Here is a 15784-nt window from a genome sequence, read left to right as displayed (position 1 = left end):
GTGGAAATGGCAATACATTTATTGTAGACCTATCATGGCCATTGATTTTAAATGAATGTTTTGAATAAATACAGGGTCCAGGATATACCTAATTTCACATGTAAATTTTCTCTGTACTGTGTTTCATTAATCCACAAAAACACCAATTATTTGGGTGGTATAAAACAGAGCAGGCAATAAAAGAATTAGTACACATCCATCCATTTTCTACACTGCTTGTCCTTCAAGGTCACAGGGAACCTGAAGCCTACCCCAGGGGACATGTCCAGTCCGGGCAGGGTGTCTGGCCATTGCACAATCACACACATATTCACACACCCTTTCATACACTACAGACACTTTCGACATGCCAATCAGCCAACAATGCATGTCTTTGGACTGGGCAGCCAACAATGCATGTCTTTGGACCGGAGTACCTGGAGGAAAGCCCTGCAGCATGGGGAGAACATGCAAACTCCCTACTGGGGTAGCAGCGGGAATTCGAACCCCCAACCCTGGAGGTGTGAGGCGAACATGCTAACCACTAAGCCACCATGCACCCAGTTAGATGGATTATTAGAATAGGAGGCCTAAAATAATAGTGTGTTGCAATTTGTTTACATATGCGTCATTTCCCTTTAGAACAGTAATTGGCAGAAAGGACTTATAGCCGTCTGAAACTCACCAAAAGTTACTTGCGGTCAAGCATGGGTCAGTTGCAGTGGTTAAATTTATCACTGCTCTGCATTGAAAGGGAAATTGACATTATCAAGAACAAGGTAGTCGCCAGATTTGCCAAAGAAAAGGCGAGGAAGATGAAGCTTTAAATAGCCTAAATGGTGTTTGTTGTGTTGCCTATAACCTGGTTCAGTAATGCATTGTTCTCATTTGAAAAACTTTCCCCCATTTGAACGTGCTTAATGATTTCATTCAGTTGCTCATTTTTCTTAATCAGACTGTCTGATTGTTTAGGTTGGATAACATAACAGGTTGGAGCGGTCAGTGGATTTTTAAGTTATCTGTTTGTTTGTAGTTGGTAATACTGCACTGTTGTGTTTTGCTCTAACGTAGGCCTAATCGTTGCTGAACGCCTTGTGTTTTTTTTTTTTGTGTGTGTGAACTATTTTGACCCAAAATGGAATGTATTGTTTTTGTAAACAATAAACCCACGATACTGACCGTTTGTATGTACTACGTGTGTGATTTGAAAGATTGCTGGACACAATACTTAAGCCTAGCCTACACTGTTTTGGTTTGCCTATTCAGACTGTTGAATAGATACATGTGTGTCTGTTCATGTTTGCGGTTGCATTTACTGCCACTATTTTTTTTATTATACAGCAAAATATTAATAATAAGGGGGCCCTGAACACCCCCCCCCCCCCCCCCCCCCAAAAAAAAAAAAAAAAAAAAAAAAAAAAAAAAAAAACGTGTGCCACTCCAGTAAACATGCTATGTAAAAAAACCAACAACACTCTAATAATGAATCATAACATACTAACTGGCTGGGTTGCACCAATAAGGATTAATCTTAAATTTAGATTAAATCAAGGTTTATCTAATAATTCTGTTGCACCAAACTTTAAACTTTGTTTAAATATAAGCAAGCTTACATTTAAATCATTACTTTAATCCTGGATTTCATTTCACAATAAACCTGGATTAACTATAATCTTGTTACTCCACCACTTTAAACTCAGATTTAAATTTCAGTTAGAGATTAAATTTAAGGTTCGAAATGTCAAAATGGCAGCACCTATTTGGTGGATTGGAGAAAATGAAAGTTCATTGCAAAAAAATAACGGACCGTCTCAAACCTGTTGAGTTTTATGATGGTCCTGAATTTTCAAACAGATTCAGCAAGGAAACTGTCATTACATCAGATCAAAAAATTGAACCCGCAATTAGACATGGCAGTGACCGAAATGCAGCCATACCACCCATGCTCCAGCTTTTAATAGCCTTGCGCTTTTACGCTACTGGTTGTTTCCAAATGGTGGGTGGAAACCTCTTTGCAGTAAATAAATCAACAGTAAGCAGAATTGTTGGAAGAGTATCGGGGGCAATTGCAGCCTTGAAAAATCAGTTTATAAGATTTGGCCCAACAGGAGAAACATCTACTGGATTTTATAGAAGAGTTGGTTTTCCAGGAGTTACACGAGCAATTGACTGCACTCATATTCCCATTCAAAACCTAGGTGGTTTTGAAAATGGGAGAGCTGTTTCGCAACAAGGGCTATTACTCGTTCTAGTTGTGTGTGATGAGAAGGCCCAAATCACCAACGTGAGAAATTGGCTCTACATTGTTTCCCATGATGCCACCGTGTAAGACTGGCACTCCTATCAGCAGACACTGATTACTTGTCATATTCTCATCAAAACAGCTCCTGGAATAGCTCGTGGGAACTGCTACACTCCATAGCTCACTCACAGAACAATGAGTAACTCTGCAGGACTCATTGTGAGGATGCAGGAAACAGCAAATTACTTTTTTCTTCTCAAGGAAAGCAACCCTTACAATGAATTGAGATAATGAGATCATGTAGTATAATAACAACATGTATATAAAAGTGAGGTTTGGGAGCAGAGCAAAGAAAAGATATAATATTTATCTGTAGTAGTGATTTGAAAACTGGAAACCAAATTCATTGTAGGCCTGATGGATGATCTATTTTGTTTCTATGGTGGACCTGAAAATTCAAAACACATGAACAAAGCAAAATTACAGCAGAAAATTAGAAAACATAGCAACTTTAAGTAGAAATAGAAAGGGCAGGTCCTTGTTGAACGTCACATGCTCGCTGCTGATTGGTTACAGTGTACGTCAATCTTCAAAAATAGAGAAGACCTTCAAAAATAGAGGATGTTTACACTGAGAGTGCAGGAAACATGAGTTTAAATGAATCTACTCATGTTTTTATTAATTCCTTAAAAAAAAAAAACTATCATCAAGGGCATTCATATAATGTTATTTACATATGCAGTCAACTTTTCTCAGCATTATGAGCGTGTGAGCACTGAAAAAGGAGGCCAGGTTATTCACAAGAATGCATTACTAATCCCTATAATAACATAGTGTTCACGAGGCTAACTAGATAACGGACTGAAAAGCAGTAGTGAGCATGTGATGTCAGTACGGGCCAATGTTTCTCAAGTGACACTGATGTGTTTCTGAATTTGCGTTTGAGCTTTTGGTCTGGTTGTTGTGCTTTTTGATTTTCTGCTGCTCTTTGCACTTATGTATGTCTGGAGTGCCTCCTTTTGCAGGTTTGTGGAATCAAATATATCTGAAACATACCTTACAATTAATGCATTTTACTAGAAATACCACGAACCACATGGAAATAGATAGACTGAACATCTGTAAAAAAAAAAAAAAATGTTTTATTATACATTCTTAAAAAGTGTATTGTGTTCAACTAAATACATTCAGTGTTTAGTTATGATATGTAGTTTAAGAAGTGTCACTAACTTTAAAAATAAAAATAAAAAAACAACCCTCAGCATTTAAAAATATTTAAGTGCTTTATAAAGTATTTTAACAGTAGCATCTGTCATTGTGTGTCACTCCTGAGTATTCTATGTGAAATCAGTTACTGGTACTTCCAAACTCCTAAGTATAAATCATATTGCATCTAGTATGTCCTCAGTCAAAAACAAGTAAGAAATCTATATCTTCACACACAGTCTGCACTTTCAGAAATATCCTTTAGCTGTTGTTGTATCACTGATTTCAGTACACCATACCTATAAAAGAGAATGTAAATAATGTTAGAGTTAGTGAAGCTTTCAGGCTTTATTGTCCTTGTGAAAATAATTACTTTATCTAGCATTAAACTCATTATTGTAGCATAGAGTAGAAACAAACACAGTAAAGGATATTGCATTTGCAGTAGATGTCATTTGTAGAATAAGAACAGTAATAAGAATGATATCATATGTATGCTATGACATACTTTTCTGTCAGTTTTGAAATCTCTCTCTCCTCTTCTTCCCTCAGTTTTGTGACAAAGCTATCCAACACAGGCATCTCAAACTTTATGTACTGTGCAACCTGGGGAGAAAAACAACAACACTCGTCTATTGTGGTATTAACATCCTAAACTTCAAGAAAGACTTGTGGTATCCTGTAGTTTAATTTTGAGTTTAGACAGAACCTTTATCTATTTACTATAAGTGTGGAAGTCTGGGAAAACCCTTCACATGGTCAAATTTGGACATTTTCTACTAAACATAGTTTGGAAATCTATAGGTTTTCCTGATCTGAAATATGCTTTTTTTTTTTTTTTTTTTTATTGCATGCATGCATGCATGCATGCATCTCACGATGATGTGCAGACAACTGGACAGCCAACGTCTAATCACAAATAGAACCGATTAGGTTTATGTCAATTTGGCTATATTAAATGTAAACATCAATCAACTTGATCAAAGCCTGACATTCACTATGTAAGGAAATTGCACTTGGCATCTTTAGGCAGACTAAATACATTTACTAAACTGGCTCCTTTCTCAATGGCAGAAAGCAAAGGCAATCATCGTTTTGGTAAACTACACTCACTGTCCACTTTATTAGGAACATACAGTATATTTGCACATTCAAGTCGTCAATCTTTATTTATAGAGTACATTTAAAACAACAGAAGTTGAAAGAAAATTCCTTGACCTCACAGAGGTCCAGAGTTTAGGACCACAGAAAGGGCACGATCTTTGATTTCTCAAAAGAAGCTGATCAGACGATCTGAAAGCTCTTGTGTGGGAGTAATGATTAAGATCACTGATATTTGGGTGCAAGACTAGAGCGTGTTTTATAGACATAGAGCAGAATTTTAAAATCCACCCTGAATTTCACAGGAAGCCAATGCCAATTGCCCTAAGTTAACAGAGAATGTCCCGTCTTTCAGGCAAACCACTGAAGGGCCATTCCCTGGATGCAAACCAAACACTCGAGACAATTGATAAGAATGTTATGGTCGATAGTGTTGAATGCACACTGAGATCTAATAAAACTAAAACAACATGTGAGCCAGAATTCACTGAGAGCAAAATGTTAATAGTGACCTTCAACAACGCAGATACGGTGCTGTGCAAAGGTCTAAAGCCCGACTAAAATGTATCAAGAATGTTGACTGCATTTTTATAGGAACAGAGCTGTGAATAGACAACTCTCTCCAGAATCTTGGACATAAAAAGGAAATTTAGTGATCTAGTGGTCTATAATTACTGTGTGTTGTCAGATCCAAGAGAGTATTTTTTTTTTTTTTTGAACGAGGGATGTAGAGTTGCATGTTTAAAACATTGCTTGGAACAACTCCATTTGCTAAGAAGCTATTAATTATATATGCCACACTGGAGCGAACAGTTATAAAAATGTATTTGAAAAGATGTGGAAGAAGAATATCCAGCTTATAATTGGAACACTTCATCTTTGAGACAACATCTGCCAACTGTGCTGATGAAACTGGTTGAAATTGAGTCAGAGAGCTAGATGGAGAAGGTATGAATGCTTGGTCAAATGGTGAGTAAACAGCACCTTTGATCTGTTCACTTTTGTGAGTAAAAACGTTTACAAATTCATCACAGGTCTCTTGGGTAACATCCAAAAAAAAGCATCTCTCCTAGGGCTTAAAACAGAGTCGATTGTATTAAACAATACTTTTGGTCGATGGTGGATTATCAGCAATTACTTTAGAGAAAAACTTCTCTACTTTTACTGCTCTCTGATAGTTTGTTAAACACGTCTTTGAGATGTCGAAAGAATTCATGCAGTTATGCAATCAGCCAATCATGTGACAGCAGCGTAATGCAAACATGCAGATACAGGTCAAGAGCTTCAGTTAACGTTCTCATCAAACATCAGAATGAAGAAAAGATGTGATTTCTATGACTTTGAACGTGGCATGGTTGTTGGTACGAGATGGGCTGGTTTGAGTTTTTCAGAAACTGCTTATCTCCTGGGATTTACACACACAACAGTCTCTATAGTTTACATTGCATGGTAGAGAAAAAAAAACCCGATTGAGTGAGCGACAGTTCTGTGGGTGGAAACAACTTGTTGATAAGAGAGGTCAGAGGAAAATGGCCAGAATAGTTCAAGATGCCCAGACATTGCTCAGCTCTCATCAAAACCTTAACATTGTATAGGATTGATGTTGCACCAGCTGGCCTGTCAAAAATATAATGAAAATAGCTGTTTCTTGAAATTTATTTTTGCTACATCCATACTGACATCATAAATAATCTACCGAAACGAATCTGATTTTCTTTTATTGCTTTAAATTGACCTCAGGATTTTCTGTGTCACAATTTTAATGTCGTTTCAGCTTTTATTAAAGAGCAGCCACCACAATAAAACAGTTGCTTAATTATTCGATTTGTGTTGCCCTGGTACACTCTTACCGCTCTGTCCTTCCAATCTTCATGTGACTTTTTGCCATGTGTGAAATTCTTTATAAGTAAGTAACTAAGCAACAGGTTCAGTGCGAAGTGAAAGCCTAATTTTTGTGTAAATATTCCACTCGGCAGAAACAGAGCGAGAAAGGGCGAGAGGAGGAGGCATCAATCACTGTAGCATCTTAACCTCACGACTTTGTTGCTTTGGCTTCTGTTTATTCAATGTTTGCTGCTTGTTGGAGTAAATGGCTGAATGTTTTTCTGGTTTTGTGTGGTGTGTGTGCATGTGCACATGTGCATGCTGCATGTACATGTAGAGGTGTTACAGTGTATTCAGTGGACAGGTTGTCCAGCTCCTGCAGTAAAAAAAAACAACCCACTGAAGCGGCTCAGACAGGATTAATGAGGCAGGATGTGAATGGTGTGAATGGTGTGATTGCGTGCGCGCGCACACACACACACACACACACACACACACACACACACACACACACACACACTGTCCTCAGATTCAAATGGTAATTATACAGACATCAGAAAGAAACAGAAGTATTGTGAATCATCTGTACAACTCTGTTGAGTAATGTGATATAAATGGTGTAATAATTCTCACAATACTCAGTGTTCTCCAATATTATTCAGTACTGGGATTGACCATTAGCCTGAGCACCTGTGACAAGCAGACAGGGTTTTTATACTCTCTTGGAAACAAATTGGTATGCATGTTTAAACAATTCATGTGGTTTGTCGCATCTTGATGATGCAACCATAGTGCCACGACTCGTTCTGAATGCCACCACCTGCTGCACTACACACATCCGCCGAGACGGCATCTTTTTTTATTGTCGGTACGATTTAGCTGAAAGTCTGTAAATTTTGACAATAAACCTGATTTGCAATGGGGGTTGAATAATTTTGATAGCAGCTGTATGGGTTCAGGGGCTGTTGTTCTGACAAAAGCAACCTGACTTATGGCATGTGATTTATTGTCACACTGCTTTATTATCCCTAGTTCTCAGACTGCCAGAGGGTGACCGTGAGAGAGCAAGCACTTGTGTGTGTGAGGGAGAGTGTGTGTGTGTGTGTGAGGGAAGGCGCAAGAGGGAGAGAGTGAGTGGGCGGGAGAGGGAGAGAGTGAGAAGGAGAGAGCGAGAGTGTGAGAGGGCGGGAGAGGGAGAGAGTGAAAGGGCAGGAGAGGGAGAGAGTGAGAGGGCAGGAGGGGGAGACCGCGAGAGTGTGAGAGTTGCAGGAGAGGGAGAGAGCGAGAGTGGGAGAAGGTGGGAGAGGGAGAGTGTGAGAGGGCGGGAGAGGGAGAGTGTGAGAGGGCGGGAGAGGGAGACCGCATGCAGACATTCTGCTCACAGGATGCTTTTTGTTTGTTGCACCACTCCAAGTAAACTAAAACCAGCCAAACATCCATGCCACGATCAAACTCACAGATCACATTTTTCTCCTTATTCTGATGTTTCATATGAACATTAACTGAAGCTCTTTACCTGTATCTGCATGATTTTATGCATTGTTTTGATTCCACATGATTGGCTGATTGGATAACTGCATAAATGTGCAGACATACAGGTGTTCCCAATAAAGTGGCCTGTGAGTGTTTATTCATGTAGGCATGTCAAAGTACATTACTGGCAGAAACATCACGTACACTTATCATTTTGGATGATTTGGTTTTCAAGATTTCAGCTCCAACAACATCAGATGCTTTTTCTCAGACCGCCACACATGTATACGCATCATCGTGACCACTAGACTGAATACACGTGTTTAATGATACCGGCAGAAAGACTCACATCATAAGTAACCTCTTCACCCAGATCCTTTTCCATAATAAATAGTTTGGCAATTTTTTCACATGGGCCATGCAGCACACGCAACACCAAGGGATATTCAGTGTCTTTAATCTTCGTCCTTTCTGAATGGTAAAAAATATTACAAATATTATACAGAAATACACACCAGACTGGCAGTAATTAAAAGTCAAAGAGATAAAAAATGACCTCCTGATTCATGGACGATATAAAGTGCAAATTCGTCCGCTTTATTTTCCACCTGTAGAAACACAGTATGATAAAGTGTATAGCTTCAGGGTTGAAGACATGAAGTATTATTAAGGGTTTCCCATATGAGAGGGGTCACTCAGGTAATATTCTCAAAGTCCTGTCAAAATATTACAAAATGACATACCCGAAATTTATTTAGTAGCAGACTGAGCACTTGTTGTGTTGTCATTGAACTGCTCACACGAACATTAGTTACTGACCCATAAGCTGGGGTGAAGATCGATGTCTGAAAATGCAAACAGTTAATTACTGTAGCTATTGCCACATAAAGAACCTACAATGAATAATATCTTTTTTTTTTTTTTATTCAATCACTATTTAAAAAAGACACACAAGGTAAAGCAGCAGTGTTGCATTCACTCCTAAATGCTGATCTAATCCTGTCCATGAGATCTCCATCATTATCCTACACAGAGAGCAAACTTATATCACTTCTCTATTTTGCAATCCAAAACAAACTGTTCATCAGCACAAGAAAATACAGCGACTTACAGCATGTTGCCCTACTTTTTTATTTCATGTCTTGTCATGTAGCTCATAAAAATTGCCAACGTACACATATATTGTATTCATGTGTGATTCTTTTATTTCCTGTTCATTAGTTTACTTTTACACTCTTGAGGGCAGCATACCAATCCACCATCATCATCCGCCCCGAAGACGAATCGTTTAAACACACAACTTCCTTTCCAGTTTCTCCACATCTGCAGAAAGACCTTCATGACCAGGCTGATCCCTAACCTTGAAGAGTGCTGATGAGAAAAGCAGGTGACAGGCCTTTGTGAAACGCATGTTGCTGCCAGAGGAACGCCTGCACAGGAAAATACTCCCTCTCAACACCTGCATCCATCTATCACAGCTCTCTGACCCACAGGACTCACACCACCACCAACACTTCCCTTTACACATGCTGCTACAGTCATTAGTGACAGCTTAAGGGCCCTTTACCAGCCACAGGGTGTGATAGTTCCTGACAAACACTATTGTGCTGTGTTCATTTTTGCTGATGTTCCTTTAGAGATCCATTATGCGAGTTTCTTCTCTGTTAGAAGTAACATTTAAGCAGATTACCAATATGGGATATCCATCCATCCATCTTCTACCGCTTACTCCTTTTCAGGGTCATGGGGAACCTGGGGCCTATCCCAGGGAGCATCAGGCACAAGGCAGGGTACACCCTGGACAGGGTGCCAGACTATCGCAGGGCACACTCACATACACATTCACACAACCATTCATACACTACGGACACTTTAGACATGCCAATCAACCTACTATGCATGTCGTTGGACTGGGGAAGGAAACCGGAGTACCCGGAGGAAACCCCCGCAGCACGGGGAGAACATGCAAACTCTGCAATATGGGATATTGAAATTATAAATGTTTCTTAAGATAACATGTCACCTTGTGGTTGTAAAAGTGCCCATTGATGGAGAAGCGATGCCTTTTAACCCTTTGTAAGTCTCCTGAGGATCGCTGTTTGGACCTTCTTTGGACGTTCATGAAGCTGGCATCACTTCTGGTTCTTGGAAGTTGAGGAGTTTCCTCTTCTGAGCTAAGACCATCAAAACCTACAGAAGACAGGACAAACCCAATGAACACATTCTTATTATAGCACTTTCACGCTTTGAAAAATGTTTTTGTGTACAAATTCACCATCACAAATTAAACACACTTGTGAAAATTCCAGCAAAATGCTAAACTACGCTCGCTCCATGAACACCTGGAGGAACAGTGGCTAGTGTATTCGGTGTATTCCGAATTCCGTGTACATAGCGGAAATGCTCCGTCATGGATAAGCGATCTACAAAAACAACATGGCTAAAAATAAACAATACAGAAATATAAACAATACACCATCACTGCCAGTGCACAAATAGAAAAGGTTTTGTCGTAGTTTGATCTGTCCGTCATTGGTAAGCAGAGAAAACAAAAAGCTAGAGAGTATTTTTGAACTTACTGTTTTTTGCTGGTACAGTAACTTCATTGTTGTTGGACTCAAATGAAAACTGAATGGGACTCTGTTGGTTTTCATTCCTGTCAGCACAGAGAATGTATAGCACAGAAGATTTAGTGCACTTTAATTATAAAACATAACTCTGTTTAATTAATGTGCCTGTGACATTTTCTAACACATTTAGTTGGTTCTAATCCCAAAACATAAACAAATAAGTAGCCTAATTTAAACCACTGCAACACTGACCAGGCAGTTACTAAAGACGATGTACTGTATACAGATACAAATTCTCCCATTTGTATCCTATAAGGTATTTGTATTCTGCTGGGAAACCTTGGGTCCTGGCATTCATGTGGATGTTAGTACAAGTACACCCCTTCATGCCAACAGTGTTCCCTAATGGCAGAGGTCTCTTTCAGCAGGATAATGCGCCCTGCTACACTGCATAAATTGTTCAGGAACGGTTTGAGGAAGATGACAAAGAGTTCAAGGTGTTGACTTGGTCTCCAAATTCCCCAGATCTCAATCCGATCGAGCATCTGTGGGATGTGTTGGACAAATAAACCGATCCATGAAGACCCCACCTCACAACTTGCAGGAATTAAAGGATCTGCTGCTAACATCTTGGGTACCAGATACCACAGCACATGTTAAGAGGTCTTTTGGAGTCCGTGCCTTGATAGCTCAGAGCTGTTATGGCAGCACAAGGGGGACCTACACAATATTAGGTGGTTTTAATGTTATGGCTGATTGGTGCATGTCTTGATGCAGCACTTCCAGCAACCACACAGTGTGACAAAGTCACTAGAGTGTTAGACTTATGCTTATGGAACTTTAATATTCCCTTGTGTAAGAGGGTGTTACACGTGAGAACGAGGAGGGAGTGTCACAGGGGATTATGACTGCACTCAACCTGTGCTTGCTCAGCAATTTCATGTGTATTAAATGACAAATGCACTGAGACGATGAAAGGAATAAAAGATTCAGATTTTACTTTAATGAAGGCAAAAGCTAAAAAGTGGGTGTAGCTCAGTCCCACCCACCCATGGTCTCTCCCTGGGCTCTCTGGCTTCCAGAATCCTGCATTGGCAAAATGGAAGCGCTCGTGGTCATCCTGCATCTGCAGTCTGATTGGCCTCCTCAGACCCCAGGAGATGTTGAGTAAACCCTCCATAATCAACTCGCCCCCTTCCTGCAGTGACACAAGAAATAATAATAATCGTTAATTCTTCTATTGGACAGAGGAAATCCTGTTGGCTCATGTTCAGCCCAGCTCTGTTTCAAGTCTACGTGCTAGAAGGCAGTCAGGGGCCCAACACTCCTGTTCTGAGACTCTCGAGCAGTGGAAAGTCACATTGGGAGGTATCCGCTTCAGACAATCTACCTTAGATAATTTCTTGGAGTGTGATACTGAATCATGACACAGCGCTGTATTAAGTCACGTCCACATTCTTTTGTTTTTGTAAAACATGAAATGCATATGGACGATATTCTGAACTCCAGCCTAGATTCATATATCAGAAAGTACCCCCAATAATTAAAGTGTTTTCAACCAATATCACTGTTCATATATATATATATATATATATATATATATATATATATATATATATATATATATAAATAAAATTCTGCATCTTTGAATGTCCACTTCCAGTAGTTTCAGGGAGTCACATCAGGTCATGTACAACTACAAAGTGCAGTATAGCAGCTGAGAGCAAAAACGTGCCATGTGAACACATGTCTAATCCTTTCAGGAACTAGCTGGATAATCCTCCGACAATCCTCCTCCTGTGAGCACTGCACTTGACATGGCCAAAAAGCATCAGATTAAAATTGAACGCCAGATATAGCTGCCTTGAACATGGTGTCCTAAATCCTGGCTAGCAATGCTCACTGGTAAGCATATGGAAAACAAACGGCTATAATACATTTTATACCAACATTAAATTAATACTTTCACTATTGCTTAATGATAATCTAATATGGTTTAATGTCTAGTACACCGATCAGAGAAATAATTCACTAAATAAATAGAACTTAGTCCACTTAATTTAATCTTGTTTGTGCAGGATATCTGGCAAAGGACAGTATTACAGTAGAAAGCATGTTTCCAGGTTCTGGGCCTGGACTGAATCAGTAACAACCGATACAATAAGTTCAAGTTTATAGCCTTCTTACAACAAAACAGCTGAGAGGATTTACAGTCATTAATTATATTTGTAGTAGAAATTACTTAATTATAGTAGCTTATTTAATTTACTTAATTTACCCACCCTTTATTCAATTAATAATTCATTATACTTCATTACATACAATAAAGTACCATTTAATGGGATTTGTATTTATTCATGTTTAATTATACTTTAATTACTCTTACTCAATTACATTTCCATAAGGAAAGAAATGCAAGTCTTAAAGTAGGTTTATTTACATTTAGACTTTTTTTTTGCCCAGTTACTTATCATACTTTCTGTGCAAACCACAGCCATCAGTTTTGAGCAGGAACTCCATATTACTCTCAATTGCTCTTCATACATTAAATCAAGGGTTTCCAAACTTTTTAAGCAAACAAACCTCAATGGACGTTATGAATTGTCTGCAGCCCCAAGCCTTGACCAGCCTGCATGTTTATTCCAGATTCATAATTTAGTTATTAGTGTAACGTTTGAACATTTTATCATATCAGTAACATGTAACATAACTACACACCTTGTAAAGGGACCATCATGTTCATGGCACAGAAAGACATTTCTGGGTATCGTGTTGTCGCTGTATTTTGGCTGTATTTGTCATCAGGACTGTAAATCCATCTTCAATACATATTTTCCACATACTTTCATGTTTGTTTTCAGTTGTTACACTGAGTCAGTCACTCGATGTTGTCAAGGAACTAGCAGTACATTTATATATACAGCAAATGAGGATTGTGAGTTCCTTTCATAACCCTCTTTGTAAATAAAGGTGATGTGGCTAATCTTTGATTTCATGAATCAAGGTTTATCAAAAGGTATCAACTCTAAACCTTAACTTCAATCTTCCACCTTTCATATGATCTGACTTGATATGCATTTGCAATGTGGGTTAAAAAAATATGTATGTATAAGTGTGGACTCTTAATATTTCCTTATACTTCACACAATACCTGTACTTTGACTTGAGTATAATTACACTCGACATTTCCACTCATGTTTAACTACTTTTGAAGAAAAAAAAAAAAGCCGAATGCTGTATTGCTTTTCCCTAAAACATTTGTCAGTCCTGAAATAATCATTCACCACACTAACAATAAAGCAGATGAGTGAGAAGTTGAAGCCTTCCAAACCCATTCCCACATGGATCCCTGAGGCCCTGTAAGTATAAAAGAGGATGAAGCGGTTGATGTGCTGCTGGCAGCAGACTGAGTGAGGTCGAGTGTACGTGTTCTCCTGTGTGAGCTAGGTGGAGGGCCAAGTGCTCCCAAGGCCTCATTGTGTCCGAAATATAAACAATCAGGGCAGCTGCAGCAGAGAAGCATGGTCATCTGCCACGCCACAGCTTCCTCCATGCTCTCAGCCCAGCACACACACACTTCCTCCAGAGAGAGCGAGGTCAATGCATGGCTATATTTAGTGTCATGAGCCTGGCTTACACCCAGTAACAGTATAAAAGGCTTTCCCTGAATAGTAGATCAGACCCACCTCACAGACTAAGCCACGCAGTAGCTCTCTGACCCAGAGCAGTATCAGGACCACCGTGTATCTCACAAGACTCGAGAATCTATTTACTACAGGTGAGTATTTGCTTTCATTTGGAAAGTCTTTCAGAAGTTTCATTTCACTTAAAAAGAGTACCTCTGCAGTGTGTGCACTGCTTCTTGTTTGTTTTTCGTTAAAATTAAAGCATCCAGAAGTAGCTCACTCAAACTTTTTTATGCCTCTCCAGCATGAAGCCGAGAAGACTGCTGTTATCCGTGGCTCCTTTGCCCACAATAACAGAGACACACGAGGATGCCTCACAGACGGGATGCTCCTCGCAGTCTATGGAGGAATATATCGACTCCATTAAAAAGCTGGCCCAGCCTGCATATGGCCCTGTGCGGGTTGTACGGACTCTGAGGCCTTGTCTCTTTTCTAAGCCTCTGGACAAACACTTGGGAAGTAGCAGCCCACTTCGCTGCTCCTACAGGACCCCACGGTCACGTGTAGCCACACTGAGTCTAGACGAGCTCACACTCAGCAGCCACCGAGACCCAGTGGACTGGCTCTTTGCACAGACACAGTTACCTGCACCTCGAGATGAGCTGCACAGGACTGACAGTGCACCAGCTGCCCTGAGGTTACTGTAATAAACTACACACAATGGAACTGTGTTGCACTGGACTGAGAAACGATACACTGGATGATGTTGGATGTGGACTTAGTAATAGCTTAATTTATTTGTGTGTGTGTGTGTGTGTGTGTGTGTGTGTGTGTGTTTGTATTTAGTTACACTGTATATTTTTAAATAAAGTTAAACAATTTGGAAATGTGGTCATTTTAAAGCTATTTTTAAATATCTTATGATGATCCTTTAAATAAATCTATATAGTGCAAACAGGAAGCAATAGCACATATTGAAAACACAGTCAGTCAGAGTGGTTATTGTAGGGTCAATTGAACATTTTGAAACAGCTTTGGTAAACTGTAAACCTTTAAAACCCATTTTAAACCTTAAGGATCATGACTGTACCTGAAATGAGTTTTAAAGAAAATTATACAGACAAAAAAAGCTACCATTCTGAGACCATGAATCTGAGAGTATGTCTAATTTTATGTTAATATTCGCATCAAGCTACATCTAGATCTGTGACTACACAAACATGTTAAATATGTTATGATTATTTTTATTTAGCAATTTGACTGAAAATGCATGAAAAAAAGCTCTGCCGCACTCATTTACTCAGAAAGACATATTTGCTACCATCACTATTTAACCAGCACCAAATTAAGATCCAAAGCCCTACATCTTAATTTATACATAATATTTGACATGAGCTAAAGAGCACTTCTTCCTGACCTATAACAAAATCTCTATAATGGTATCTATAAACCACCCTTATAGATGCCTATACATCTGGTATAAACATCTATAGTTGTGCATCATGAACAAAATATCATAGAATATAACAGCTTATTTGGAAATAATTAACCTAGTAAATAAGTTCTGTACAGGCCTCCTCATAAATGTTTATCCGACTATATACACTTGTTTATATTTCAGTGTCTAATAAAATAGTTAATTTGTGCATTATGTAATGAAAACAGTGTGAAATAGTACGTGAGGTATCTACACGACGCTGATAGAATTGAGAAGACCTGAATCTTCGTGCCCAGCACGCAACACAACAATAACTTGAAATTCA

The 15784-nt window shown here is 39.1% G+C and overlaps 2 protein-coding genes across 3 annotated transcripts in view; one reads left to right on the top strand and one right to left on the bottom strand.

Moving 5' to 3' along the window:
• Positions 1-3346: 3346 nt before the first annotated feature.
• Positions 3347-15784, bottom strand: part of rassf4a (Ras association domain family member 4a) — a 41083-nt gene continuing 28645 nt past the window's right edge. For both annotated transcript variants that reach the window (XM_017464660.3, XM_017464659.3), the window contains exons 4-11: positions 11445-11593; positions 10405-10481; positions 9849-10015; positions 8569-8670; positions 8382-8433; positions 8175-8296; positions 3936-4033; positions 3347-3726 (exon numbers count right to left, since the gene is read on the bottom strand). In XM_017464660.3, coding sequence (XP_017320149.1) covers positions 3657-3726; positions 3936-4033; positions 8175-8296; positions 8382-8433; positions 8569-8670; positions 9849-10015; positions 10405-10481; positions 11445-11593 — 837 coding nt within the window. In that variant the 3' untranslated portion in view covers positions 3347-3656. The remainder of the gene's footprint in view (positions 3727-3935; positions 4034-8174; positions 8297-8381; positions 8434-8568; positions 8671-9848; positions 10016-10404; positions 10482-11444; positions 11594-15784) is intronic.
• si:ch73-6k14.2 (DEPP1 autophagy regulator) lies at positions 14016-15154 on the top strand. The gene is made up of 2 exons (XM_017464661.3): positions 14016-14173; positions 14326-15154. Exon 2 carries the CDS (start codon positions 14327-14329, stop codon positions 14726-14728), a length of 402 nt encoding a protein of 133 aa, XP_017320150.1. The 5' UTR covers positions 14016-14173; position 14326; the 3' UTR covers positions 14729-15154.

The sequence above is a fragment of the Ictalurus punctatus genome, chromosome 3 (assembly GCF_001660625.3).
Source record: "Ictalurus punctatus breed USDA103 chromosome 3, Coco_2.0, whole genome shotgun sequence".
NCBI classification, from domain to species: domain Eukaryota; kingdom Metazoa; phylum Chordata; class Actinopteri; order Siluriformes; family Ictaluridae; genus Ictalurus; species Ictalurus punctatus.
The sequence above is the reverse complement of the archived record's forward strand: the minus strand, read 5'-3'. Positions and strand labels throughout refer to the sequence as shown.